Source organism: Galleria mellonella, unplaced genomic scaffold (genome assembly GCF_026898425.1).
Source record: "Galleria mellonella isolate WM207_F2 unplaced genomic scaffold, CSIRO_AGI_GalMel_v1 utg36, whole genome shotgun sequence".
Taxonomy (NCBI): Eukaryota; Metazoa; Arthropoda; class Insecta; order Lepidoptera; family Pyralidae; genus Galleria; species Galleria mellonella.
Window position 1 is genome coordinate 3,439,783 of NW_026442086.1, and position 26,330 is coordinate 3,466,112.

Consider the following 26,330-nt stretch of genomic DNA (forward strand, 5'->3'; position numbering starts at 1 on the left):
TATCAATTAGGATAATGAGATTTTTTTTTAATTTAATTTTAAGGGTTTAGCCAGCATTTGCATTGTAAAAGCAAAAAAATGTGTTTATTTACGACATCACATTAGAAACCTCTAAGTTTCTCTACAATATTATACATGTATTATACATTAAAACCTTCCTCTTGAATCACTTTATCTATTAAAAAAACCACTTCAAAATCCGTTGCATAGTTTTAAAGATTTAAGCATATATAGGCACGGATAGACAGCGACAGCGACTTTGTTTTATACTATGTAGTGATATCTGTATATGTATTTAAAATTGAACAGTTTTGTACTGCATCAAACTGTTTATAACTATTCTTCTCTATCTAGAGGTTGCCTAAAAGAGATCGCTCTTAACAATAAGCCCGCATATACATGTTTTGTCAGTATTTTTAATAAGTTTACTACTGTAATCTTTTGGAGGAAATATGTATTTATCTATCTATACTGTCTGACCTTGCATACTGCAAAAGCTGCAGAATTCAGCTTTGCTGCAAGGCCTTGTGTATGAGTCATCATCAGCATTAGCCTTTAACTGTTCACTGTGGGGGGAGGGGAAGGGATTGTAAGTAATGCAGACTATAAGTTCCAGTGCTAGCAATATACCCTGTCAGGTCGACCCCCACGTGATCCCCTCTGGAAACCATCGTGTTGAATTCCAGATGTATTCATCACATTAGGCTAACTGACCTGCTTTTTAGTCTTACCTATCATCCCTGACTGGTGTCCCGCTAGCGTATCCCGTTAGCACAGGCAGGGTTACCATTCCATTATCATTCATTAAAAAAAAACTGTCCACTGCTGAACATAGGTCTTCTTCACGCCAACCCCCCTCGGATTGGCAGGCGGGTTAGCAACTGACTTAAATTTTGGTGATGTTTTAAGAGGGATGCTGTTGTCAATTCCTCGACCATTAAGTTCTCTTAGTCGCCTCTTACGACACATTTGTGAAAGGAAGGGGTGGCCTATTTTATCGCCGGTACTGAAAAAATAATTTCATTAATACAATAATACACAATAATAATTTTACACAAATATAAATTTTTAGAAAAACAAAGTAATTTTTTAATTTTTTTTATGTAAACTGCGTTTTAATAATATGAATTTCAGACATACAAGTTGCAAATTATCAGGTTGAAAAAGTAGATCCGATGACTCGACCCTATAGGACTCGAATTCCATCTATTTAGTTAGATTTAGTTCCAAATTACACCACAGAAGGAATATTATAAGCTGATAAGTTTTCTAACACTTTTCTAACATCATCACCTAATGTATGTTGATTGTAGAAAGCACTATCAAAATTGGTTCAGATAAGGCGAAGATATGGCAATGAAACATATCATATTATATCATAAGGATATTTTGAATTTGGTATATTTATATACTTATACAATACCATTTATTTCTTCATCCCACAGCTGGACACATGTTAATCTATTTGTAATATTAACTAACAACTTCAATAGTTTTATATAAATATAAGCCGCGGGATTTCACTCTCTTGAATTATTATCTTATGTGCTAAGTTAGGATGTAATCTACTCGTATACTAAATTTAATTCATTTTCTTTTAGTAGTTTTTGCGTGAAAAAGTGATAAACATGCATCCATCGTTACAAACTTCCTATTTATTATATTGATAGGATTTGAATAAGTAAATATAATACGCATACAATTTGGTTAGATGTTATTTGTCCAACTTGTGAAAACAGGAAGTTCGGTTTGGGTACATGTGCTATAAGTCAACACCACTCAATTAGAAGTATGACCAATTCCATGAATGTTATCTGATAATTTTATTAATTTTTCGTTATGACATTTCTGATTCTTTAGATTTATTAACATTAATTTTCATCAAAATAAATCAAAAATATTTTATTTATATATACATGTTTTTAAAAACATTGAACTTAGGCTTCATAGTCAAATAACGGCTAAAACAGGAATTTGGATTATTATGATATTATCTTATATATAAAATTCTCGTGTCACGGTGTTTGTTACCAAACTCCTCCGAAACGGCTTTACTGATTTTTATGAAATTTTGTGTGCATATTGAGTAGGTCTGAGAATCGGCCAACATCTATTTTTTATATCCCTCAATGATAAGGGTGACCCTCCCCAATTTTTTTTTTTATTTTTTTGACAAATTTTTCCATTTTTATTTTATTATGATTTAGCATTGAAAAATACATACAACTTTAAATTTTCATCGTTTTACGATCAACCCCTGTATTTTAATTGCGATTTTTATATTAGAAAGAAAGAAAGAAAGAAAGACGTGGTAAAACAACGTTTACGGGGTCAGCTAGTATTATATATATATTTTGTTTTCTGTAAATTTTTTTCTTATCAACACAAAAAGCCAGATAAATTGTTCATCTTTCATTGTGTTATATCATTTAGAAACGAGCAGTGACAACCAAGTTGGACTATGTTTTAAAATGGCTTGCTATGGATTTTTTTAATATATATATTGTATGTATATATGATGTTAGTAAATAATAATAACTTATGCATAATGAGTACTTAAAATCTAAAATATATTCAACAATCTATTGATAATATGTAAATTATATTATGGACCATCATGCCCTTGGAAGTTAGTCATACTGATGTTGCTAATAAAATTAATGCCGGTCGACACTGTTATGCTTGCTAGTAATAAATTACAATAGAGTTTTTAATGATCCCTGACAATTGTACGTATTCCGCCTTGTTTTAGCTGAGAGACCCTATATTTAGTGTAACATCATAAATAAATCTTGTGAAGCAGGTATATCCTTCAGAATATTCATAATGATGAAATTAATTATATTTTTAAAGTATTATTTTTAATTTTATTTTTAATTAATAATCTTGCGGTTAAATATTCGTGTGCTTATTTATTAATGTTTTCTTGTAAATTTGAGTATTATATAAAATATGTTATCTCACGTTCATAGCACCTATCTACATGCTGATTTTCGAAACCACTCAACCTATTTTAATGAAATTTTTAGAGCGTGAGCATCATTCAGTGGATCTGGCCCATTAAAAAAGGCCCTTAAATGTAGTCTCAGACATATTTGTTATTTGTGCATAATTGAGATCTCACCTCGCATCCTCGGATGGACATCAGACAATTCTGATGTGGGCACGGCCTACCGGGCACTCCCTTACGTCTATTTGTATAGTTGGTATCAACTTCAAAAATACGTTTGTTTTGGACCCATTTGGTCTTCTTGTATTATAAATTAATGCTTTTATAGCCATAATAAATTAGTGTAAACAATTTGGTTGCAGGGTTCAAATACAAATTCGTTATCTAAAAAGAGTGAGATCAGTCTTACAAGCAGTATTGATTCAACCACTGAAACAGTTGAAAGTGAAGAAGTACTACTGAGAAATAAACCACTTGGTGAAAGAAACTCGGTGAACCAATGCATTAATGAGCTCTCATCTAATTTGGTATCTGAAGCTGCTCGCAGAAGATGTCACAGTGAAGTTGTACAAAGAACTGATAGTCAAGACTCTAGTGGTAATTATATTTTTATTTATAACACTGTGTCGAAAAAGTCTCGCTTTCTGATGTGACGAAATGTCGAGACCAACAAACTCTATAGTAATACAAAAATAATATCAAATTGGGTTCAAAATTTATAGACGTATTGAGCAACAGAGGTAAATAAGATTTTGGTCGAAAAAAGACACCAATTTTGTTTTTTTAACTTAATTACTGAACCGATTTTAATAAAATTTCTATGAAAATAGTCAAAAATATTATATATACTTTTAGATAAAAGCAGAATTTTTCAAATCGGTTTATAAATGACAGAGGTATGAGGTGACAAACGTAAAAAAATACAATCGTATTGTGAAACCTTTTTTTGATGTCGGTTAAAATATAGGCAAATTGTGAATCTCCTATTTGACACTAACACTTTTAATGAGTATATTTTTTAAATAAGTAATATTAAAGACGTGTTTGTTGAGTAAATCGTTAAAATACAATCATAATAAAGTTAAATGTAAAGTAATTTAATTTATTATATTTGTTATTTTCTTATTTTTGTCAATAAAAATATCAAGTAAAATAGGACAATCACCTACTGCACAAGGTATTTATAAACGTAATAACTCAAATAACGTCATGTTAAACATTAACTTTTGACGCTATCAATTTGAAATCTGCATTTAGAAATGTCTTACTGTATATATGTACTATTGGTGAGCGTAGGCGCTCAAAATGCTATGTGTTTCATATAACAGTAGTAGAACAAACAAGTCCAATCCAAGCAAAAAACCGTCCAACGTCACAAACTGCTGACTTTGTAACAGTCATCGAAGTAAATGGTCTGAAGTTAGCTGAAAATGCATCCAAGAAATCAGACGAGTCCCCTCAATCATCCGAAAGCAGTCCAGTGGATCCAACAGCAGCAACTAAGAAGAAAGTACCACCAAAGTAAGTATCTAGAATGGTGAACAATTTTAGTTTTATGTTAATAGAATATCTTTACGCAATAAACTGCGTTCTTACATTTAGTCCTTATACAAATATATACCTATTTGATCCAGCAAATATTGTCTTATTTTGGGGTACCACATTACAAAGGTATAAAGGAACCCTTAGAGTGCGACTTCATTCATTCATCTGTCACAGCTGTATATCTGAATTACAAATGGTGTCAAGATGAAATTCGAAATAGTTTCATATATTATTGGTGCATGAATATTGCAATGGAAGTAATTGAAAAGATATTTTTATTTTATCAGCTAGGGGGTCCAAAAAGGGCACTTAAAATTTCAGAACGAACCTTCGATAGCAAGACCATGTGTTCCGTATTGACATACGTGTATTTTAGTCAAGAATACTTAGTTCTTTAGTTAAAAAGTTTAGACATATTTATTTATTTATTCTTTATTGACCACATTTCAAAAAAATGTCTGGTACAAAAGATGGACTTAATACTTTATAGCGTTCTCGCCCAGTCAACCTTTTTATTGTAAGAAATATGAATATTAGAAATAAAGCACAAACGGTAGATAATATTTTGCAAATTTTGTATATCGTTATACTGCTGTATTTATATATCATTACCTCGTGTAATTGTATTTATTTTTTTAGGCCTCCACCGAAAGTATTCAATAAGCGCGGCGCGTCATTACCAGAATCTGGATTATCAGAAGACAGTCCACCGTCCTCACTGGGTCGACGAATGCGCAATGCAGAATCAAGAGAATCTATTGCTAGTAGAGCGTCAACACCATCCATTAGTGAAAGGGTAAGATGGAATTAAAACGTCTTGAATATATCATACTTAGCTATCATTAACTAGTTAGCGTTAAGTGTGGTTTTCTATGCGTAATTTGGGGGACTATTCCCATTTAAGCAGTTCTAGTTTTAAAATAACAAATATCCTATTTTGTATTTTTTATCCATCATAAACATCAACAAGTTTTTTTTTATACAACTTAAAAAGACAAACAAGTTATAAGTAAATATTGATTTGAATATTTTAGGTTAAAAGCTACGAGTCTATAAATTCACTGTCGTCCGAACGTAAAAGATCAGGTGGTGCAGCAACTCCTAGATCAATTGATGAGGAGGTGACGTCTACAACGCCTGACCTGCCTGAGGGTGAGGACAAGTCAGCGCCACTGTCGCTAGAGAGTCTACCTGCTGTTATGCCCATTGCTGAAGATGAGCCATATTATGATCAAGTACCCGCCGATATTAATGATGGAGAATATGTATATATTCAAGCAGGTACGTTAAATATTAAAGATAAAATATATTCATATACATATTTACTTTGACTAAGCTATACTATTATACATCTTGTAATTTTCAGAAGTCTTTTTACATTTTTACACAATGTTTTTTAAATTATTTTCAAATGAAATTCCAGTCATTCGGTTATATTCAGCTATGTATATTATTTCACTCACTACGTCTTGGTAGTTAGTTTACTTCACTTTTACTGTAATATAGATAGCTTATTGATAATTTATTTATAGCAAGGCAACAGATTACAAATTAATACATTTATAAGTATTACATAAAACGGCATTAAATTTGCTCTCCAATAATTGCTCTGCATAATATTCAATATTATATACATTAAAAGAATGACGGCTATAAATTTAAAGTAACAAATTGGCAGCCTTGATGTAACATTGCAAGGATTGTTGGAAGATATCAAGGTCCTTACATACATTGTTATATTTTCTGCACATGCGGATAATTGGATTGTGATACGATACATTATTATTACAAATCGGTAATATTGTTTAGTTAATTTTCTTTCTCGACTTAAGATGGCTTTCCATTTAAATCACATAGGTGGCACGGGTTCGAGCACAGAGGATGGTTCGAGTGGTACAAGTACGCTGCCGCTGAGCGCAGCGAGCGCTCCGCCGGCTCCCGTCGCCACTTCCGCTTCCACGTCCTCGTCCTCTAACACTGCTCCCACCGCCCCGCGGGCTCCGGACTCGCCGCTTTGTGCTACTGCCCCCAACTACGTCAACATACATTACTTTATACAGTGAGTAATTTATCTCTAATCTAGTTTTTCATGTCTCAGTGCAGTGCTCATTTTTTAATGGGTGGAAATTGAATGTAACCACGCCTGCGCTATTACTTACGCTGGCGAAGCACCAGTGACGGATGATAGATGAGGATAAAACTCGGTCAGTCGACTCATCATAATAAATTTAATAGGAATTAAATACGATGGTTTCCAGGAGTGACCGCATGGAGGTCGACCTGATTGAGTATAGTGCACAAAATGGAATCTTTAGTCCTCATTACTAACAATCCCTTCCCTCCCTCATGTCTCAGTGCTGGGCGTAGGAAGAAATACCTGCTTCCCTTAAGAAGACATTAATCTTCACCACGCTTTCCAGACGGCATACAGGGTTTTAATTCTGGTTTTTCTTTTTTTTACTCTGTCATATATTGTTCTTTAAGGCATCCGTAAGCTGAAGTGACCGTTCACCATCAGACGGGTTATGCTTATTTGGCACCTCCGTAGTATATAAGAAAGAAACAAAACTTTGTGTTAATGTAAATCTTTTTCCATTACAGTCCCTCCTTATCCTAAACAAACTTATTTTTGCTATTAAAGTGTTACTTTGTTTCAAATTAAAAATAAGTATAAAGAGGAAGGATAAAACTCTTCAATAGCTAAAATATTATACAATATATATAATTTAATAAAAAATAACAAAGGTAACAACTATAACTGGTATCTTTTAATTTAATAACGTGAACGCAATTAGAAAGTGTTTATTAAAAATTACATATTTGAAATATTTGTTGCCGTTTTTCTTGAATAATACAGAGAACCAAGTGGCAAGTCTCCTTTTATAGCGACAAACCTTATACATATCTCTTGTGTCATCCACTTTTGTATATAGTAATTTATATACATAATATTGACGTATTTCATAGACAAGGTGAAGACGCTGAACCCAGCGAGCCGAGTACAGAATTGGGAGATTCAAGCGACATACCTCTATTTTTAAGAACGACATCGTCAGAAACCGATGCTAGCGCTACACCTCCGGTACTTAGGAAGCTTCATCATCAGGTATGTTACTTGTAACATTTTTCTATTTTCTATGTTCTGTACTCGTACTTATGTACGAATACTGAAATAACACAGAGTACAGAAAACAAAAAGAAAAACCCAAGTGACAAATTCTTAAAAAATAACCAAAATGGATTCCATGGGGAACCGCATGGTGGTCGACCTAATAGAGTATATTGCTAGCAATGGGGCTGTTAGATCCACATTACTAACAATAAATTTCTCTCCTAACTATGTCTTCGTATCTTATAATTTAAGTCCCATATCATATTGCGGCATTATATATGTTAATGACATTATTATAATTATTTGAAAAAGAAATTCATTAATAAAGCTAATAATACAATAATGTGGGGACTTTTTCTACAACAATTTACCTATGTATGAAATAATATTTGTAAGAGTTTCACTGTATTGAATACAAGTAATTTGTAAATAATTAAATTAAAAATTATATTGTGTATTCACTCCGTCTTACCACAGAAAAGTGGATCTTGTGATAGACAGGTGTTAAAAACATGTTTAAGATGACTTACTATAGTAGTGTTTGTAATAATAATGTTTAAAGTAAGTTTATGCCTAAAAATAAAAGTCTTTAAAGTAGTAAATTTTATTATTATAATAATAATTTATAGATTTTCACACATAAGATTACAAATAAACATTATTATACTGACTAAGTAATATTTTATACCCTAGATAGAGTTTTCTTACTACTGTTTAGATACTGTACTGTTTAGAGAAACAGTTTTAAATATTGTGTGGTAAGACCGTTAATGTGTAACTGTGATAATAAATTATTTAGCTTCTTATCAGGATTGTTACAGATAAGTAAACATTATGTTGACTTAATGACGTGACTTACTCAACGCATTAGAACAAAATTTTAAATACAGCCAGTTATTTGTTAAGAATTTTATTTATAATTTGTATTTCATTACTTTCATTATTATTAGTAATGTTATTCTTGTTCTGCTTGACACTAGCAACTTTATTTTTGGTTAGCATCACTTCAATTGGATTTGATACTCTAATAGTACACATCTCTTGATTCGTTAATAAATAGTATTTACAGTGACGTAATTTGCAATTGTCACTTTCACAAACAGTGTAATAACAAACGCCTTTAACACAAACCGAATCTATATTTAAATGTTGTATTAATTTGTTTGTCAGTGTGGTTGCATAATCTTCCATTATTGATTGAATATAATTTGATATAAATATGTTTGTTTCATGCAACAACGACGAGCCTGGTTCAGGTTCTGCAATGCTTACACCTGAAATCAAATAATACGTTTTTATATGTTACGAAAATATTAATGTTTGTTATTTATTTAACATCTGGTTAGTTATTGTTTTGTTAGTTTAATATGCATATTGAAAATATTACCTTATCATTATAAAATTGATTTTTAGCAGGTTCGTTTGGATTTGGTTTATCACTATCGATCACTGTAGAAGATAATGCGGCTTCAAGTGCTAAGGGACGCTCGTTTATTGCTTGACTGCTGTTCGGAATGGGCGTTATTGCAATAATTGTTTGAGAGGACATCGTAGTTGCTTCTGTTTTTTGGTCATGTGCTGTTGACTTGGAAGTAGGTTCAGTAGGTTTCGAAGATGTGGTTTCTTGAGGTTTTGTAACATACTCCCGACATTCCCCATTTAAATCAGTATCGTAAATATTGCAGATAGTGTACTTGCACCCAATATTGAAACATCTCATAGTTGTACATAGCTGATCGTTACACCACACCGTAACATTGTGAGTACTCACTTCTATACTGTTAGGAGGTATCTGTGTGGGTAAACCAATGAGCATATCATTGACAGGTGGTTTTGCTTCTTCTGAACTCCACCACGAGAAAGGGTATGTTATCCAACCCCATACAGTAGAACTAATTCCCCGGCCCTGTGTTACGTCATCTGCAAGCGATGTTAGTGATTATTATGCCTTTCATTATTTAAAAATTAATCTAATGTGTATAGAAAAAAATATTTATATTATACTCACGGTCAGTAGGTTTGCAGATGATGTCACAAACGCAACACAAAAGTAAAAATGACAAGACCCATTTAGGATATAGCATGATTACGTTAAGAGCTCTACACCTTCACGAAAACAATGTTTGTATTCTCCCACCTTAGCTTTATATATGGACCTCTGTTAGGTACGTCCCTATCTGGGCCGAGATAAGGCTTATTCCGGAATGTTTACTTAATGAGCAATAAACGACCATACCAACAAGCTTTTAATTTTACGGGCATCTTGGTTTTTACTTGTATCCAAAAAGCAAACAAGATAACTTGATGTGATAATTATATCTACTGCGTTTGAAACAGAAAAACTCAAAATTCTTTATTTGTATACTGATTTAATTACTTGTAACATTTATAGGTAATATAGCGCATGCTATTTTTTTTTATCTGTGTGTCACTAAAAATCGTGTGGATATTTTTTCGCAACTTGTTGAATTTTTTTTCTCTTCATTCGTATTTACTTCACATAACAAACAAAAATCCTTTATATTGGGGCATGTTAGGAATCTACAAATACCCATTGGTTTATTGCAATTCGTTAATATTTTCAATTTTCTCTTTGGCTTTAATGTTACAAACATGCCTTTAAGTAAATTTCGGATCTCGTTAATCACAAAGTTTGATTGCCACTGTGAATTATCTTCGTTACGAAAGAAATCTTTTAAATTTATTTTCTGTCCAACAGCTCGTAATATTTTTTGTGAACTAACGATTCTTTCATGTTTTACATTCCTAAGTAAATATTCACCGTTAGAGTTGAAGTCGATTATTTTTGGAATAGGTTTTTTTATAATGGTCCAAGGACTTAAAAATATGCCTTCACTTTCCTAGAAATATTTTTTAAATATCGTAAAATATTAAAATTGTGATATAAAAATATTATAAACAAGATTATCTCCGAAACTACTAAACCGATTTTAATGATATTTTGTAACACTACTATCGTCATAGTCGTAGAATACTGACGGATCTTTATATGTAATCTTTGTCTGATTCGTCAGTATTCTACGACTATGACGATATTATGAAGAGGAAAGATTTGTATTTTTGTGTGTATTTACGTTTGTAATGAATAAACTCAAAAACTACTTTGCCGATTTCAAAACTTCTTTTACCATTAAAAAGCTACATTCACCCTGAGTAACATAGGTTATATTCATTGCTAGAAAAGATTAGTGATCCTTACTAAAACTTTAGGTACTAAACGTAACTCAAGGTGTAAAAAAATGCTATAAAATATCGTTTGTCGCATGCGCTGCGAAAACTTCTAGTGATAGAACAAAAGTCTGTTCTACAATATTGATCAATTATTACAAAAATTTTGTAATACTATACGTCCAACTATATTATCGTTATGTCACAATAACCACTTTTTAAAATGTTGTAAAAATGTCCACCCGTGCGAAGCCGGGATGGGCCGCTAGTAATATATAAGAATACTGTGTAATGTTTGTTCACGTTAATCTCTGAAACTACTAAACCGATTTTAATGATATTTTGTAAATAATCTTTTTGCTCCAATATGAAAGATTGACTAGTTTTTTTACTTATATCTTAAAAACTGTGCTAGTTACATCATTTTATTTTCCTTATAATATTCGTATAGTATATGCATTTTTATATATTCATAGAAAGGGAACACCTACAGCTAAACGGTAAACAAGGGAAATAAAATTTGTTTGGAGATTTTTCTATAAATTCTCTAAAACTACTGCATTTAGAAACATCGTTTTATTTTTTTATTATTCTTAATATAAATATATTGAAATAATTACAGTTTATGTTTACGTGAGTAAACATAAACTGTAATTATTTCACTTATAAAATACTAAAAACTATTTTAGAATGAACAAATGATTTTTTTTCTTATGTTTGGATTAGTAGAATCAATTTTAAATTTAGAGTGCCTTTTTGGACTCTCTAGCGTAGAAAATATAAATATTTATATACCTATTTGTTTTGCAATATATGTAGGTCGACGATTACTCGTCTTTAATAGTGCAAAAGAACATTTATAGGATTATCTAGTATTATAAAATAAGACAAATTATGTATTCGTAATTTGCTAATAATACATGTGCATGCAATCACGACCAAATAATCCATAAAATGCGACTTTGTCTCAAAATGTGTACTGCACATAGTTATCTGGAATCCAAAATAAATAATTAAATTAAAAATTAGCTACTTCAAAAATACGTAGTTCGATTCTATTTTTGAATCGTAATCGAACACTTTAATATATAAACTCCTATCGTCAAATCTTAATCCGAATTAAGTGTTCGACTATTGAATTATTCGTTTATGTTTAAGTAACTGCTTATAGTTGAAATATTTGAACGAATATTGTTCCATTATTCAGTTCCTATTGTTTAATATATACCATTTCATTTACGTAATACTTACTGCAGGCGCAGCTGTTGAAAGCAAAGTTAAAATAGAAGCTAATACGTTTATAATTAAAAGAAATAACATTTCAATATGAAATTCCAATACTGAGTTCATCTCAAGTTTTTTAAGTAACTACCATAATCGCTTATTATCAGAACTATATAAGGAGGCTGTTTATAAACATACATTGTTTCTTTTTCATTTATTTTCAAAATAATGTTACACACAGGTAATTTTTACTTTACAAATTTTCTAAACAAAGCATTTCTTACATAATTTTTACATTTTTTAAATTTGGACAATGACCCGTTTTATTCAATTCTTTTAACAAGCATTTAGACTTCAAGAAATTTTTTTTAGCTGCTATAAAACTAATGCATTTAGCAGTTATGCAAAGTGTCACTTTACCAAATAATTTTCCCAACATTTTGTCTTGCAAGATATCAATGATTTCGAAAGCAATATTTGACGGCAAATCCATAATAGATTCCATTGAAGCCTTGCTATCTGAAAGTATATATTTAGATATTGATTATCTGTCATTAAATTAATTAAAGTAACTATAGGATTGTTTATCAACACATCTCTGTTTTGATAATAAAAATAATAATTAAGTCTGTTCTGACGATATTATGAAAATGCAAACAAGATTATGCTTTTTCAACTGAATTTAAAAAAGTAGGAGATTCTTAATTTGATTATATTTTCTTATTTTTTATGTTTGTTACTTCATAAGTCCGTCAGTTCAAACCGATTTGGGAAGCTCTTTTATCTGAAAGGATATGCTTACAGATTGATCCCATAGAAGTTTTAACAAAATCTGTTCAGTAGTTTTTTTAGTTTTTAGATTAAAAGTAACTGTTGTAAGAGTAAAGTTGTATATTTCTAATTAAAAAAAAAAATTGTTTAACCGTTATTTTTTAAAGTTCTCTGACTGTGAGCTCCTACAACGTGATATTAATAATATTCTAGGTTGGGTTGAAAAATAGTGTTCAATGACACCAAATGGTCCTTCATAATCTTCAGTAGGGCTTATAAGGTCATAAAGTATAATTACCAGTTGGGAAACATAGTTACACCGAGGGTAGCACTGGTAAGAGATTTAGGGGTTTTGATGTTTGAAGATCTATGCTTCAGAAACCATATTATTACATTTGAACCTTTGGATTTGTGTTGTGTCAATTACACATGTTAGATTGTATACAGGCCATTAAAATGTTATATAACGCCTTTATCTGCAGTAAGTTAAAGAGTAAAGAAATTATATGGAATCCATGTGAGTCAAAGCATATACTCATGGTGGTAAAAATTCTAAGGAAATTTATAAGGTGGTTGTATCAAAAACAGTATGGATATTACATATGTTGCGTATATGCTATATAAGGGAATGTTAAGATACGATTCACTTGAAGTGAGACGGTAGCCAGCTTTAATTGAATATATTTCAAAAGCCTTTAATCATAAATATAATCAGCGGGTCTACCATGAAATAAAATTCCGAAATTTCGGACTCAATTTCGTGTTTTTGTTTATACTAAAATCGGACCAATAAATGGAGTTGAACATTTCGTTCGTCATACATCCTATCATAAAAATCCAAAGGAACAATATTTTAACATTTTTGATATTTCCAAATGGCATGTATTATGTAATTTTAACATCAAATTTGTGTTTCGTTCGGACCCGAAATTTCGGAAAACATTTCATGGTAGGCCTTCAGACTATACTGGCAACGAGTGCCTACTAATTATGCTCGATTACATCGAAGGGACTTTTCTATTTTCCGTGGAGAAGAACGGAGCAACAAAACAGGTCTTCTTCCACTGGCATTGATTCTGTTTAACGATGTCATGAATGTATTTGGATTTATTTGGACATATTGATTTGTAAAGTTATCGAATTTCGCAGGATAGCAATAAATTATTTAGAAAGTGTCTCAGAATTAAATTTTATTTTCTTTCATATTCCTAAGGAACTTTCTTTCTATTGGTTATCAGTTTTTAGATATACATACTGTCGTGTTTTGTATAAATACAACCATAAATATTGTGTAAACCTTACCCGTTGTATTAGATCCACCACAATGTCCTCTTTGATTCAATCTATCTTCGGGACGGCAAGTTCTATGAACGCATGTTTTTTCAGCACATCTCATTGAATAGCATGTAGTAGAGGAACAGAATGTCAACATACCCTTTATGTATTTCCCTACAAATGATATGAATGTAGGTACCACAGTATCCACATCATTCCAATCTACTTGGCCAAATATAGCTCGCTCTAGTGCTATAGTATGATTAAGACGTATTGTCTCTTTGCTAATGTTTAATTTAGCCTTTTTATATTCTCTTTCAAATATCATTGTAGTAATATTCTTGAAGCTCTCTATAGAATTATTTTTTGGTATATTCGGCCAGTATAATAAATCTGAATCAATCGCTGTATTTTTTTCATTTGTTTTAGGTTTTATTATCACTTTCGTAATGTTTTGTTCTAAAATAGTATTGTTTGTGATAAATATCGTTGAATAAGTTGGTTCTCGTTTTGTGCGTGGTATAATTTTTTTTGTGGTAAAATTAAGTTGATTTGTTTTTGCATAATCGGCTTCAATGCTGTTTTCCATTTTATGAAAATCATCTCTGGTGTTACTATTTGATATATTTACCAAGAAATAAACAGTTTCTTCTAAATGTGTATCATTCCTGTGTGTATTTTCGTTTGTAGTATTTCTTAAAATGGTACTGGTATTGTTAATATTGTTTGTATCGTTACCGTAGCGTAGCTGAATAATATCGTTGGTTTTATTTATGTTATATTTAGGCACATTGTCAGTACTATTAGAGTAATTATCTTCTATACTAATAAGTGGAAGAGGTGGCGTAATTTTTATATCGTTAAATGCTATAATTTTTTTTCTTTGTTTTTTGTTAATACTGCTTGGCCTTAACTTTTTTTTCTTGTGCATAGACATATGATGATTAGAATCATGTTTATTAGAGCTAGATTTTGTATATTCAACTAGATCCAATGGTATGGGAAAATTAAAATAGGGTAAATTGACGATTAACGCATGTTCTTTAGAATTACTTTCCTCATGTTTCGTTATTTTGTCACGATTTAGGTTTTTATAATATTTTCTTAAACCGTCTCGTATTTTCGGTACCTGAACATCAATTTTTATCCTTACATTAATAGAATTTTCGATGACGTCATTAAATGAATTGACCAAATTAAATTCTGTTTTCTTTGTTGAATGTGAAGATCTTGGATTTTTTATATCCTCAGTATCAAAAAATAATAAGTTTTCTTTGTTATAGATTTGGGAAATTGGTTCAAATGGTATCAGACATTGTTTACAATTGCATTTACACGGCAATCGTCTATTCTTACAAAAGCAAGAAGTATTAATGGCTTCGTCTCTATGTTTTAGAATACTGGGTGACAAATCCGTATTTTTTCTATTGTTATAAATAATTTTGTCAGACGTCGATAATTGGTTTTCAAATTGGATATCTTGTGCGTCATTCAACTGCTTTGCTTTAGTGTTAAGCGGTATTAATAAATCTAGTGGACTATTCAAATTTTGTAAGAATATATTGGTAGGATTGAATAAGTCTTTATTACTATTATGGTAATAATTGTTCCGTTGTATACTACTAGGATATCCTTTGATAAATTTTTCTCGACGAACAAGGGGAACTTTATTTTTGTTGCCAATTTTTTCAATATAATCTTTTCTTTGTTTGTGTGCTTTTTCTAAGTAATTTTGATATTCCGATAATAGATCTTCTATATTTTCATCGCTTTCGTTTTCGCTATTTGTAACGACATCGAATGGTGCATTCTATAACAATAAATATTTTCTTATACAATAATATTTATACACACACACACACACACACACATATATATATATATATATATATATATATATATATATATATATATATAATACAGACTAATGATATATCTTATGTACACTTACAATATTATTATCAAACTCATTGATAACGTCTGCTATATCACTAAATATGATGGTCTCATAAAACGGCGCCGTTTCAATTCGATTTCCTTCAGAACCTGTTACGAGATGGATAATAATTTTAATTTAAATAAATTATAACACATATGTTATTAGCAATATCAATACTTACTTTTCGAGTCGTGGCAACGAATAAATTTCAAAACAAATAAGCAAGCAATGATTAACTTTTTCATATTGTGCTTTAGTCTGAAGTTGAAACATGGAATGATTAATATTACTCTTATTGCACTAATGTTACCCAAATTGTTTATACTGTTATGGTGTTTGGTGCACCAAACAATAGAACCATAATCGAATTGTTATACTCTTTGTGGGTCTAATTATGAAAGTCGTTGATTATAATCATGCATGTTACCTGTATCACAGTTACTAGTACCCCTATGAATACTTTTATTTTTTTATAATACGATAATAACTCAATAAAATTTATATTAATTATAAATGCTGGCCAAATATACGCATCATCGGAAAATATTTATTCTTTCAGATATTTTTTTTATTTAGATTTTTTTATTTGATGTCTATATACATATATAACGGGAAATTAACGAAACAGTGAGTTCGTTACTTTCTAGTTATATATGTATATAGGTAACGAGCCAACTTACTTTTGGAGTGCTGGACTTCGAAACTTGAATTTTTTTCTATAGCTTCCTCTTATGATGTAGCTGTGTAGAAATTACTTAAAATACCAGGAAAGCGGGTGCGTGCGGGCGAAATCACGATAATGTTTAACGCTTTCTCACTGTAGGTAACTAAGCTGTTATGCTTCGTATTGGATATTACTCAACTTTATTCATGTCGTAAACATATAAGTTGTAGCATTGTATGTATCGTTTTCATTTCTACTGATAGGGTCGCTCTATGCTACGTTTGCCTGTATAATGTCGCCACGTATGAATCTACAACTATTTTAATATTATAAACGGACTGCTTTTTATTATTCATGTATGATAAAGTAATTTAATAAATGAGTATAAATTTGTAACAACCCTATATGTAAGAGAAAGTATTTTGTCGATATGGATGCAATAACAAATGAAATGACATAAGTGTCACTTTTACCCAGATTATTTACTTTATGCCTAAAAAACAGCTACAAATTGCCATGCTATAAGTTAATGGTGTATGGCAAAAAAGTAGGAAAATATAGGAAGACAAATGAGCACAAAACCCTCTAAAAGAGAATTAAACTCAAATTGCTTTTGAGCTTATTAAATTAATAAAATGATGATCAGATTACGGATCCATTCCTATTGTTATTTTGACTAGTCCTAATTAGCATTTTATGTAATATCTCAATGTATGGTCACCCACCCAATTTAATCAATATAATTTTCTTTGATTTCAGTTATTAAAAAGCTGCACTTCTAAATTATTTTGTATATTTTCAGGATACCAACAATGCGGAGGCAGAACGTCTGACGATGCATCGTTGTATTGTTAAGAGCATTATAGAAAGTGAAACAGTCTATGTGGAATGTCTTTATGTTATGGAAAAGGTAATTATTTTCTTCTAGCTTATATTAGCTGCTATTATATTCTTTTCAACTGGTTCCATAAAGCTTCTCAATTTTTTTTTTATTGAAAGTACTGATTGCCAGTGCATATACTGGCAATCAGTAATGACTTACTAAATTATGGTCTCACTGCTAGTCGTAGATAGAAGCTCAAGATATTCTATATGCTCAGAGTTTCACTGAGTGATAGAATCCAAAATTAGGATATCCGTAGAAGAAGGAATATGATCGATATATGTACCTCAAAGGTTAAACAAGTTAATGTAGCAATCCGCCGGCTAAAAAGTTAAAAGAACTGATTTGACGGAGAAAAATGATCCTCGAGTGGCGACCCAAACAGTGTAGTTTGACAACACAGTAGATAGAGGAACGGCTTCAAATACATTGTAAGGATTTGGTGTATGCAAGTGATTCGAGACCGTTCGCTATGGCATTCTATGTAGGTAATCTATGTTCAACAATGAACAGTTAACTGAAATGATGATAATGAAATTTAGCCAAAGCTATAGTAAAATTACTAAACATAGGTATAGTAAAATATAAAAAAACAAATGACTAAAACTCTTTCAGTATATGAACGCAATCAAAGCTACGCTATCGACATCTCAACCGGTTATAACTGAAGAAGAATTCAACACAATATTCTATAAAATATCAGAGCTTCATGAATTACACAAGAACTTTTTGGAAGGTCTCAAATCGGCTGTAGCCAGCTGGGAGGAGCCATTATCCGTTGGCATTCATTTTAAGAAAATGGTTAGTTATATTTTGAATATATATTTTTTCTTAAATATTTTTTAATGATAAATATTATGCAATCATTTTTTTTTATTATTATTTTCATCACTTTGACTTTCGTGTATAATTTATTTTTGTATAGATTTACGAATAATAATAATAAACATTGGAGTTATCTCAGTCACTACATAAGGATACATGCATTTACTGATTGAAATTACTTTAACTTTTGCTTTAAAATTTTATGTAATAAGCAAAGAACACGCTATTCATGGCTCATCATTGGGGTGCGGCTTGACTGGTTTATAAACCAGTCAAGTGTGATTGTCTAAACGACATGTTTTTGTTAATCAAGTACATTTATGAAAAATTATAAATAATAAAATTATGTTACTGTTACTTTAAATTCGCTTATATTTTGGTCAATTAGCAAATACCTGTAATATTAGACAAACAAACAAGACTATCGGATGATTACAGTGAGCTTGTAATTATAGATAATATAATAAAACCATTGTACAACTGCTTATACTGATTAGATATATATGTATATATCCGTGCAGGCGGAGAATATAAATATTTACGGCGCATTTCTGCACAATTATTTTTGTATATATTTACCGATAAAAATAATTCGCAAACATGACGCGCGCCATAGTTATGCCTCAGCCGTGCTCGCTCGACTATATAAGGAGACGTCGCCATTTATTGATTGAAGAACGCCCTCGTCCTACACGTCAGTACAAGTTTATAATCATTTATTCATAATCTCTTCCACAGACGTCATCACAAAGTTCTACACATTAGCCTTATACTTTTAAGTGAAAAGAATAAAAACATAAGTTATATTTAACCCTTTGCACTCCAGCCTAGTAACTCATAGATGATACCAATAACTCATTAATTTATTATAATCATTACATAGTATAAAACAAAGTCGCTATATTTGTCCGTCCCTGTAATATGTATGCTTAAATCAAAACTACGCATCGGATTTTACAGCGGATTTTTTTAATAGATAAGAGTGATTCAAGAAGAAGGTTTATATATAGAATACATGTATAATATTGTAGAGAAACACTGATAAATTTAGAGGTTTCAAATGTGATGTCGTAAATAAACACATTTTTTTGCGCTTACATTGCAAATGCTGGCTGAACACCACGAGATAAATCTAAATAATGTACTACAGTTTTGTACACCTTAAAAAGATCAACAAAACAGTCGGTGATGGCATATATCTATCTCTTAAGGATAACCCACAATAATCATTTTTTATTCTTTACATTTTACAGGAAAAAAATGGCTTATTTACGAAGTAATTTTAAGCAATACAGCATTATTTTTTATCCAATTAAGTACCTTAAATACATTGTCCATTTAATATAGATCAATATGGCCCTATACAGCATGTAATTTAAATGAATATTTCCGAAGATATTACAGATTTAAAATGCAGGGAGATAGCAGCATTCTGTAGTAGGTAGGTATATTTAGTATCAGCATTGCACCCGTGCGAAGGCGGTACGGGTCGCTAGTATAAACATATAAACACTATAAGATAAATTCAAGTTTGTCTAGTTCCTTTGTTTGAAAATTTTCACAATATTGTATACCAATCTAGCCGCTACCATTAATGCTCCTTTTCAATTTAGGTTTGCTGAAAGAAAACTCTTTTAGAGTTAAACTCGCCTCTGTACATTTGATTACGTCTGTCATATATTTATGTATAATTAGTGTGTACAATAAAGTATTAAATTAAAAAAATAAATTAATAAACAGACGATTTCGCTTACCTAAGTGTTACGGGCGCCGAGTTAGTAAAACAAGCGTGTTACCGTAGCCGCGACAGTGGATTTAATGTTAGCATTTTAATGTCGCAAATACGGTGACAATGGAGTGCAAAGGGTTAATTGTGTGTATAAAATTACGCAAATGTTCTGGTTTCCAAACTAGCATAATCTTATTTACTGAGAAATTAAACATTGAACATCTGCGTATACAATTCAGAACATCCTGACATAAGTTTATTTTCAAGTAATACGTTTATAACAATACTAGTTTTAACCGTGATATCGTCTGACGATTTCTCGAGTTAAAAGCAAGTGTCTTCAAATTAATTTATATTAAACTAGCGACCCGCCCTGGCTTCGAATACATTTTCGAATATATATTTTTGTAATTTATCGTAACATACTTAAAAGTTCGATAAAATTATTAGTGGTTCTCTACTATATTATGAATGTATTATATATATATATATATATATATTGTATACATATATATATATATATATTATATATATATATATATATATATATATATATATCACTCTTATCTATCTAAAAAGAAAACTGCATCAAAATACATTACGTGGTTTTAAATATCTAAGCATATATAGGCACAGACAGACGGGAAGCGATTTTGTTTTATACTATGTAGTGATGATGATGATGATGAGTGCACTCTGTTCAAATTATATGTTTATATAATTTTAAATAGGCATAGGAATAATATCAATAATAGTATAAATTAAAATCTAATTTATTAATATTTTTGTTTAGTATTTAATAATTAGTATTGATACTTCAGTATCAATTAACAATCAATCAATATAGAATTAGTAAGCGTATTTATAGTATTATATGTATGTGTAGAATAGCTTTTTATTGATGATTATAATAATGAAAACATTATTTACAGGATCTCATCAAATACACGCCAGCGAGCCATCCAGATCATGCTATGTTAACAGATGCCCTCAATATGACTCAACATTTTCTAGACGAGTTCAATATCATACAGACCAAATCGATGTTTCCGGTGAGTTACTATGGTTATAAAAATTTGGAATAAACATTATATATTATATTAGACAATGTTGTAACACTATAATTTTTTTTTGACAGAATGCGGATAGAGCGCAAAGAAGACTCGTCAAGAATTCTTTTATCGTAGAATTATCAGATGGACATAGAAAATTAAGACATCTTTTTCTTTTCAATGATGCTATTGCTTGTGCTAAATATAAGGTAAATTGTTAGATTGTATGCACTAACTTTAGTCTGTTTTAATAGAATTTAATAAAAATATAAACGAACAATTGAGTCGATCATAAGACAAATGATAAAATATCAAATGATTGAATGTTTCGATTTGTTACCAATTTTATTTATTCAGTATTTCTGTGATAATTATGATAAACTTCATTTTCATTCATTTCTTTTAAAAGAAACTATAGAATGAAGAGTACACAGAAATTATTTTATTTTGTTCTTTGCTACTTAAAACGACATTGATTTGGTGGGTGATATAGTTTGTAATATTTACAGATTAAATGATTTTTATTAAGTAAGACAATTTAGTTGAAAATACATGTCATTATAAAATGACATATCATGATTCGACAAGTGACTCGTCGACTTCGTTGCCTATTTAATTTTTATTTCATAAAACTTGCTAGTTTCACAGATAATATAAAAGTGCATAAATTTAAATGTATAATATCAATTCTGCTGTACGATTGAGCGCAAGGACTATGTGGCTGACTGCATGTATATGTAGTGGAATGTGTATGTAGATTATTGAAGGAATACTTACCATGTGATCACAGGCTTCTGGACGTGACAAGTTTACATTCGAGCTGAAGTGGTACATCCCGCTGCCGGACATCGTGGTGGTGGAGGAGGAGGGGGCGGGCAGCGCGGGGGACACGCGTGAAACTTCGCCTGCTAACATCGTCGCGCTGAAGTCGCAGGCCTCCACCGTCAGGGACCAGATACTCGCGGAGGAGCGGGCGGCGCAGGATGACAAGGTCTGTTAAATTATTTAAGAGTTATTATTTCAGACCAACTATATCTTGCGGTTTTGTTCGTGTCGATCAGTAGGTATATAAAGTACCTTATGTGCTAAGTTAGAATATAACCTATCTTTTTTCCCGAATTTCATTCAAATCCATTCAATAGTTACCTGTAAGAGTGACAAACATCCAATCATTCATGCATCCACCGTTACAAATTTTCTCATTTATAATATTAATAGGATTATTGTCTTTATGTCTAATGTGATGAATGATGAATGACGATTGCATATAATTTGTTATTATCATAAGTGATAAGTGTAAGCACTACTCAGAAAATTTGATGTTTCATTGACGGATCGATCAGTTCCACTTGTCTTTACCAACGTTTCCCCACTGGGGGGTAAGTGTGAAATTACGGAAATTAATTTTCACTTATCCATACCGGGCGTCCTTTCTTCAAGGCATGTCTTTAGCACAAATAGCGTTTTAAGCATCCTGTATTGCCACATCACCGTGGACCGTTCAGTTTCAGGCATCAGATCGGCAACACTATTGCTTGTTGTACAACATACCGCTTTCTACGCTTGTTTATCGTGTCTATATACATACATATATCTATAGTTCAATATTTTAATCTTCATATGCAAGGATAGTAGGGGAAAAATTGTAGATTTGATCTTTAACTTTGAGTTAATTATTACAGAAAATTCGTATCGGCGGACGCGGAGCTGGCGAGAAGTTGCGCAAAAAGCTGTTCGAGTTGGAGGAGCAGTTGGTGCTGGCGTCGCCCAATTTGGTGTTCCGAGTGGGCGCGCGGCCGCCCACCGCCGCCGCGCTGCAGCGACAGCACGTCTTCTTCCTCAGCTCAGAATTCGAACGCACGCAGTGGATCGACTCCATACATGCTCTGCAGGTAATACATTGTATACATGAATGGATGATAGAATGAGTATACTTTATTTGCATATTATACAATATAGAAAATAAGCAAGGCAATTAATAAATATAACGATACAATGGTATAAGTACAGCAAGGTGGTCTTATTGCTGAGAGCAATTTTTTATGATAGTATTGTATAATTACGAAAGTTAACAGCATTAAATTTTAAGGAAAATAATTATATAATCTTTATTTGATTTAAAAAATAAAATTATTAACTATATACAATGTCCAATCTTATACATATATGTTAAATATGTACCTAACATTAGAATAAATACAAATAATATACATGTGGGACCGCACAACGAATATAAATATCAGTGAACAAATTCTTGAAAAGTATAAGTATTCTCTTGAATTCTATATTTAAACTACAATTTTACTTTAATTTACTTATAAACAAATTAATATTCTTTATTATTACATTGTAGGCGTCATCTGCTCCACCTGCTGGGGCAAGCACGGTGTCAATGTTGGAATTACAAGCATGGGTGACCGCTTGCCGCAGTTTCTTACAGACTGACATGGGGTCGTATCTACTGCGCAGTGGACGCGATGAATCCTTACTGCTTGGTGATCTACAGCTCTACATAGGTGGCATGACTGCACCTCTCGATGCCGTCGCAGGTACAGTCAAATTATACTAATATATAAATTTAACTGATTTTTTAAATTCTTTCACATATAGAAAGTTGCAGTCTCAGCGAGTAACTTATGCTATATATTATATTAAAAAAATTAGAGATTCATATGAAAACTACAATAACCCAAGATATGAAAAATTTGCTTATCAAAGCTAATGTGAAATACTATTTTATCTTTTAAGCTGAGGCGAATCGCTAGTTTTTAATAAGATCGACAGTATGTTACAAGTTGATATCGTGACCAGGATATTAGGTTGTGTTAGGATATTCATCATTATTGTCATCTCAGTCACTACCTATCCACTGCTGAACGAACATAGGTCTCTCCACAGACAGTCATAAGGAAGTTAGGATGTTAATATGTCCAAATAGAATGTTTCTCTAATCCTATATGCAGAAGGCTAATAGATGTGTTGTATGTTAAAATGTGACTTACCTTACAGATTACTACATTGTCGTGGAGGTGGATTCTTATGGACACTATTTTCGAAAAGCAAAGTCAAAATTAGTATGTCGCAGTTCGCAGCCGCGCTGGAATGAGAGCTTTACTCTAGATCTCGAGGGTTCGCAAAACTTGAGGCTATTATTGTACGAAGACGCCGCTAGGCCTGTACTTAGGGGCAAGTGTACTCTCAAGGTTTGTAACATGTTTTAAAATAATTTTATCTTAACTATTTTAAATAGAAATCGATTTATATGTGCAATATACATCGATATCTAATTTGGCGAAATGAGTATGAGATCAAATTGCAAATGCATATTAAATGAAAACAACCTAGTAACTATCCTATCCCATTTGTCTTATTTATTTTTATTTTATTTTATTTATTAGGCGCACATAACAGAAGTTTACAAATACAAACTTAAATTATAACATGCAAGTACATAAATGTATTGATCAGGTAAACTTGCCACAACATGTGCACACAGCATGATCCAATAATAAATGCGACTGCAACAAAGCCATTAGGTTGCAACTATTAGTGAAAATTTTAAACATAAAAATAAACATAAACATAGAGAAAGTTAAATAAAAAACAAAACAAAATTATTTAAGAAATTTCTAAATATTACATTATTTTATATAATTGTCTGCGAAATTGATAATAACTGAGTCCAAATATGTCAAGGTCATTTGTCTCAACCAAAGTCATTCAAAATTACTTGATATCCCATTATAATAATTGTGAGTTAGATATTGTAAATGTTGATTTTAAAGACTTGTTAAATCGGATTATGTACTATATATTATTATATATTTTTAACTTAATTTTCTATATATTGTATATGTTGATTAGATCTAAGTTGTATACATCCCTGCAATGTTAACACTTTCGCATAGAGGAGTTATACGGTTTTTTTAATATATAAACTGGAATAGTGACCGCACAATTTATGCTAGTAGAGTGCTAATGAGAGATAACAGTTAAGGATGTGTTTAAGATTTGCGGGTAGGCGCAGTAAGAAGTGGTTGTAAATTTTACGTGCTCCCAAAATTTTGTTAAATAAAATAGAAAAAATATACATGTGTTAAAATTAAACTAATCTGCACTTGGTTGGCTCATAACACACTTTTTCACAAACTTTCACAAAACTTACGTCACCATGGATACTACAGCAGAGCAGCTTATGAAGAGCATTAACGATCTGGCCTCTATGTTCAAGGGTAGGATGGAGGAGTATGAGAAAGGGTGCCAGCAGCCAGGATCAGTTTCTTCGGGAACTACAGTGAAAACTTTAGCTGCAGATTACGCATCATTTAAAGGTTTTATATGGAAGTCATTGGGAATGATCAAGTCGCAGGTTGAACTACTTTTGTTGGGCTTGGATAGATTGGAGACTCATTCACGTAGGAAAGTCTTGCTCTTCCATGGAATCAAGGAGGAGGATGATGAGAATACCCGTAATAAGCTTTTAACACTCTTATCAGATCGCATGAAGTTGAGTGGTGTGAATTCCGAAGCTATAGAAACCTGTCATAGATTGGGTCTCAAGAAGGAGACAGCCCGACCTATTCTCGTCCGATTTTCTTCAGTGCACCTCCGATCTACAGTATGGAAGGCAAAAACCACATTGAAAGGTTCCAAAGCAAGCGTATCGGAATTCCTAACTAAACTACGGCAAGAAGTCTTCGTCGCAGCTCGAAATCACTTTGGGATGAAGAAGTGCTGGTCTTCAGACGGTATTGTAGTGATCCTTCTTCCTAATAAAAATCGTAGGAAAATTGCTTCAATGGCTGAGTTACAGCATATGATCTCTCTGTATCCCAAAAATCCCGCGGCTGATTCTGTATAACTCTTTTGCTAAACTCTGTACAATTTTACATCCTTACATAAAATACTTTTTTTTTAAACATTGTGTGAGGTACTTTTTAGAATGTAAAAAAAAAAAAAACATTAGAAAAACTGTGGGTACTGCATTTCTTTGGTAGTATCTTTGTAAGCGTAATAACACTGAAAATGTTATTTATTTATCACATTCGCAATTCCTTTCTCACTTTAATAATTTGCTTGAGGTTAGTTACAAATTTTATATGATATAAAAAATATTGTAAACCGTTTTTTTGTTTGTAATGTTACTCGTCTGAACTGCCAATTGTCAGTGGC

General features: G+C 31.5%; 2 protein-coding genes across 2 annotated transcripts in view; one reads left to right on the forward strand and one right to left on the reverse strand.

The window, feature by feature from the left end:
• The window catches only part of LOC113520847 (active breakpoint cluster region-related protein), a 38,847-nt gene that overhangs the window by 1,965 nt on the left and 10,552 nt on the right, over positions 1–26,330 (forward strand). The window contains 17 exon segments of the mRNA XM_052897202.1: positions 3,313–3,547; positions 4,279–4,471; positions 5,135–5,291; positions 5,530–5,776; positions 6,353–6,554; positions 7,463–7,601; positions 17,472–17,579; positions 18,168–18,353; positions 18,899–18,966; positions 18,968–19,048; positions 19,050–19,071; positions 21,039–21,158; positions 21,245–21,367; positions 21,949–22,149; positions 22,841–23,050; positions 23,512–23,707; positions 24,168–24,361. Of these exon segments, the coding sequence (XP_052753162.1) occupies positions 3,313–3,547; positions 4,279–4,471; positions 5,135–5,291; positions 5,530–5,776; positions 6,353–6,554; positions 7,463–7,601; positions 17,472–17,579; positions 18,168–18,353; positions 18,899–18,966; positions 18,968–19,048; positions 19,050–19,071; positions 21,039–21,158; positions 21,245–21,367; positions 21,949–22,149; positions 22,841–23,050; positions 23,512–23,707; positions 24,168–24,361 (2,682 nt within the window).
• On the reverse strand, positions 8,196–9,735 carry LOC113520846 (uncharacterized). The gene is made up of 3 exons (XM_026906269.3): positions 9,616–9,735; positions 8,995–9,527; positions 8,196–8,881 (listed from the first exon to the last, which is right to left on the reverse strand). Exons 1-3 carry the CDS (start codon positions 9,689–9,691, stop codon positions 8,876–8,878), a joined length of 615 nt encoding a protein of 204 aa, XP_026762070.1. The 5' UTR covers positions 9,692–9,735; the 3' UTR covers positions 8,196–8,875.

What these genes read in the sequence shown, in the direction of transcription:
- LOC113520846 (XM_026906269.3), bottom strand. Translation starts at nt 9,691, where the DNA reads ATGCTATATCCTAAATGGGTCTTGTCATTTTTACTTTTGTGTTGCGTT. An exon ending in CATCTGCAAACCTACTGACC is followed by an intron (nt 9,528 to 9,615) that starts GTGAGTATAATA and finishes CATCGCTTGCAG; the next exon opens with ATGACGTAACACAGGGCCGG.